The 1,475-nt window shown below is 63.4% G+C and overlaps 1 protein-coding gene across 1 annotated transcript in view; it reads right to left on the bottom strand.

Annotated features, from left to right (window-relative positions):
• Nucleotides 1–503, bottom strand: part of B3GAT2 (beta-1,3-glucuronyltransferase 2) — a 19,273-nt gene extending 18,770 nt beyond the window's left edge. The window contains 2 exon segments of the mRNA XM_039730770.1: nt 1; nt 3–503. The exon segment at nt 1 is cut by the window's left edge and continues 426 nt beyond it. Of these exon segments, the coding sequence (XP_039586704.1) occupies nt 1; nt 3–154 (153 nt within the window). The 5' untranslated portion in view covers nt 155–503.
• Between the last annotated feature and the right edge of the window lie 972 nt (nt 504–1,475).

The following is a 1,475-nucleotide window of genomic DNA, read 5'->3' as shown; positions in this document are numbered from 1 at the left end:
CGGGCGGCCGCGCCCCGCCGCTACCGCCCTCGGCCCCGCCGCGGGGGGACAGCGCGGGCAGCGGCGCCCGGCTGCTGTCGATGTCCAGCACGATGATGACGATGAGCACCCAGGGCAGCAGCAGGAGGAAGCGGCTGAAGAGCAGGGACTTCATGCTGCCCCCGGCGCCCTCCCGCCGCGCCGCCGCTCAGCGCCGCCCCATAGACGGGCGCGGCGGGGCTGCCCCACCGCGCTGCTCCGCGGGGCGCCGGGCGGCGGCCGGGGCGGGCGCCGGGCGCTCCTTCCCTCCCTGCTTCCCTCCTTCCCTCCCGCGGGCGCGGGGCCGCCGGCGGGGCGGGTCGGGGAGCCCCGCGGGGCAGCTGCCGGCCCCGCTGCCGCCGCTCCTCTATTCCGCGAGCGGCCGCCCTTCCTCCTCCTCCTCTTCCTCCTCCCGCTTCGCCCTCGGCATCGCCGGACCGGGGCTCGGCGGGGGGCTCTGGGGAGACGCTCCTTCTCCTCCGCTTCCCCGGGCGGCTCTGGCGGTGCGCGGGGGCGGAGCGCCGGCTCGGGGAGCTCCGCGCTCGGCGTCCTCGGGGGCCGCGCCGGGCTCCGGCCGGCCACGGGGTGCTGCTGCTCTCCGCGGCGGGCGACAACTTCGGCCGGGGCCGGGACGCCTTCCCCGGGACAGCGCCGGCCGCCCGACGGGCAGGGCAGGGTCCGTGTCCGAGTACTCACCCCTCGGAGCGGCGCAGAGCCGCTCGCTTCAGGGCTGCTTCGGTTTGGTTTTTGGGGTTTTTTCCTACCTCGGCCGAAGTAAGAAGTTGTAAATAAGGCGGCGGTTTGCCGCAGATCCCCTCGGTGCCCATCAGTCGCTGTCGCCCCCGGCCCCCGCCCCGCACCGCCCGCGCTCCCTGCGCGGCATCTCCCCGTTGTTCGGGCGTGCAGCTTCCCCGGAGACCACATGGAATTGAGAGCTTCTTAAAAAGCATACGTATATCAGAATTTCGTAATAATCCGCCTGTCTTTATTTTGAGGAAAAGGCATTCATCAGGTGCTGCAACACACATGAAATGCATAATCTAAAGCCTCTTACAAATCCTTTCCTCACAGGGAAGTTTCCGATGCATTTTTCAACACTCCCTGCTGTCATAACTAAACACTTCCTTACAGCTTGAATTATGCTTTTAAAACTTCATGCTGCATAAGAACACAGAAGCACAGCAGTAGAGTTTGCAAATTACTGAGTTCTCCACGATTCTCTGATTAAAACGTAGAGATCGATTGATGTTCTCACTGGCTTCTGAGCTATTTGAGATAAGAAATAGAATGATTCGTCACTGATACTTTGATTTTTGGTAGGAATAGCATGGCTTGCAGAAAAGGGGGATGCCTGCACGCCAGCCTCCTGGGCTTACACCACTGCTTTCTTTCTTGTTTTATATTCAGCCTTCACATTTGCATGTGTACAACAAATGTAGATAACGTGGACACTCTGT

This window comes from Passer montanus, unplaced genomic scaffold, assembly GCF_014805655.1.
Source record: "Passer montanus isolate IOZ18808 unplaced genomic scaffold, ASM1480565v1 scaffold11, whole genome shotgun sequence".
Classification (NCBI taxonomy): domain Eukaryota; kingdom Metazoa; phylum Chordata; class Aves; order Passeriformes; family Passeridae; genus Passer; species Passer montanus.
The sequence above is the reverse complement of the archived record's forward strand: the minus strand, read 5'-3'. Positions and strand labels throughout refer to the sequence as shown.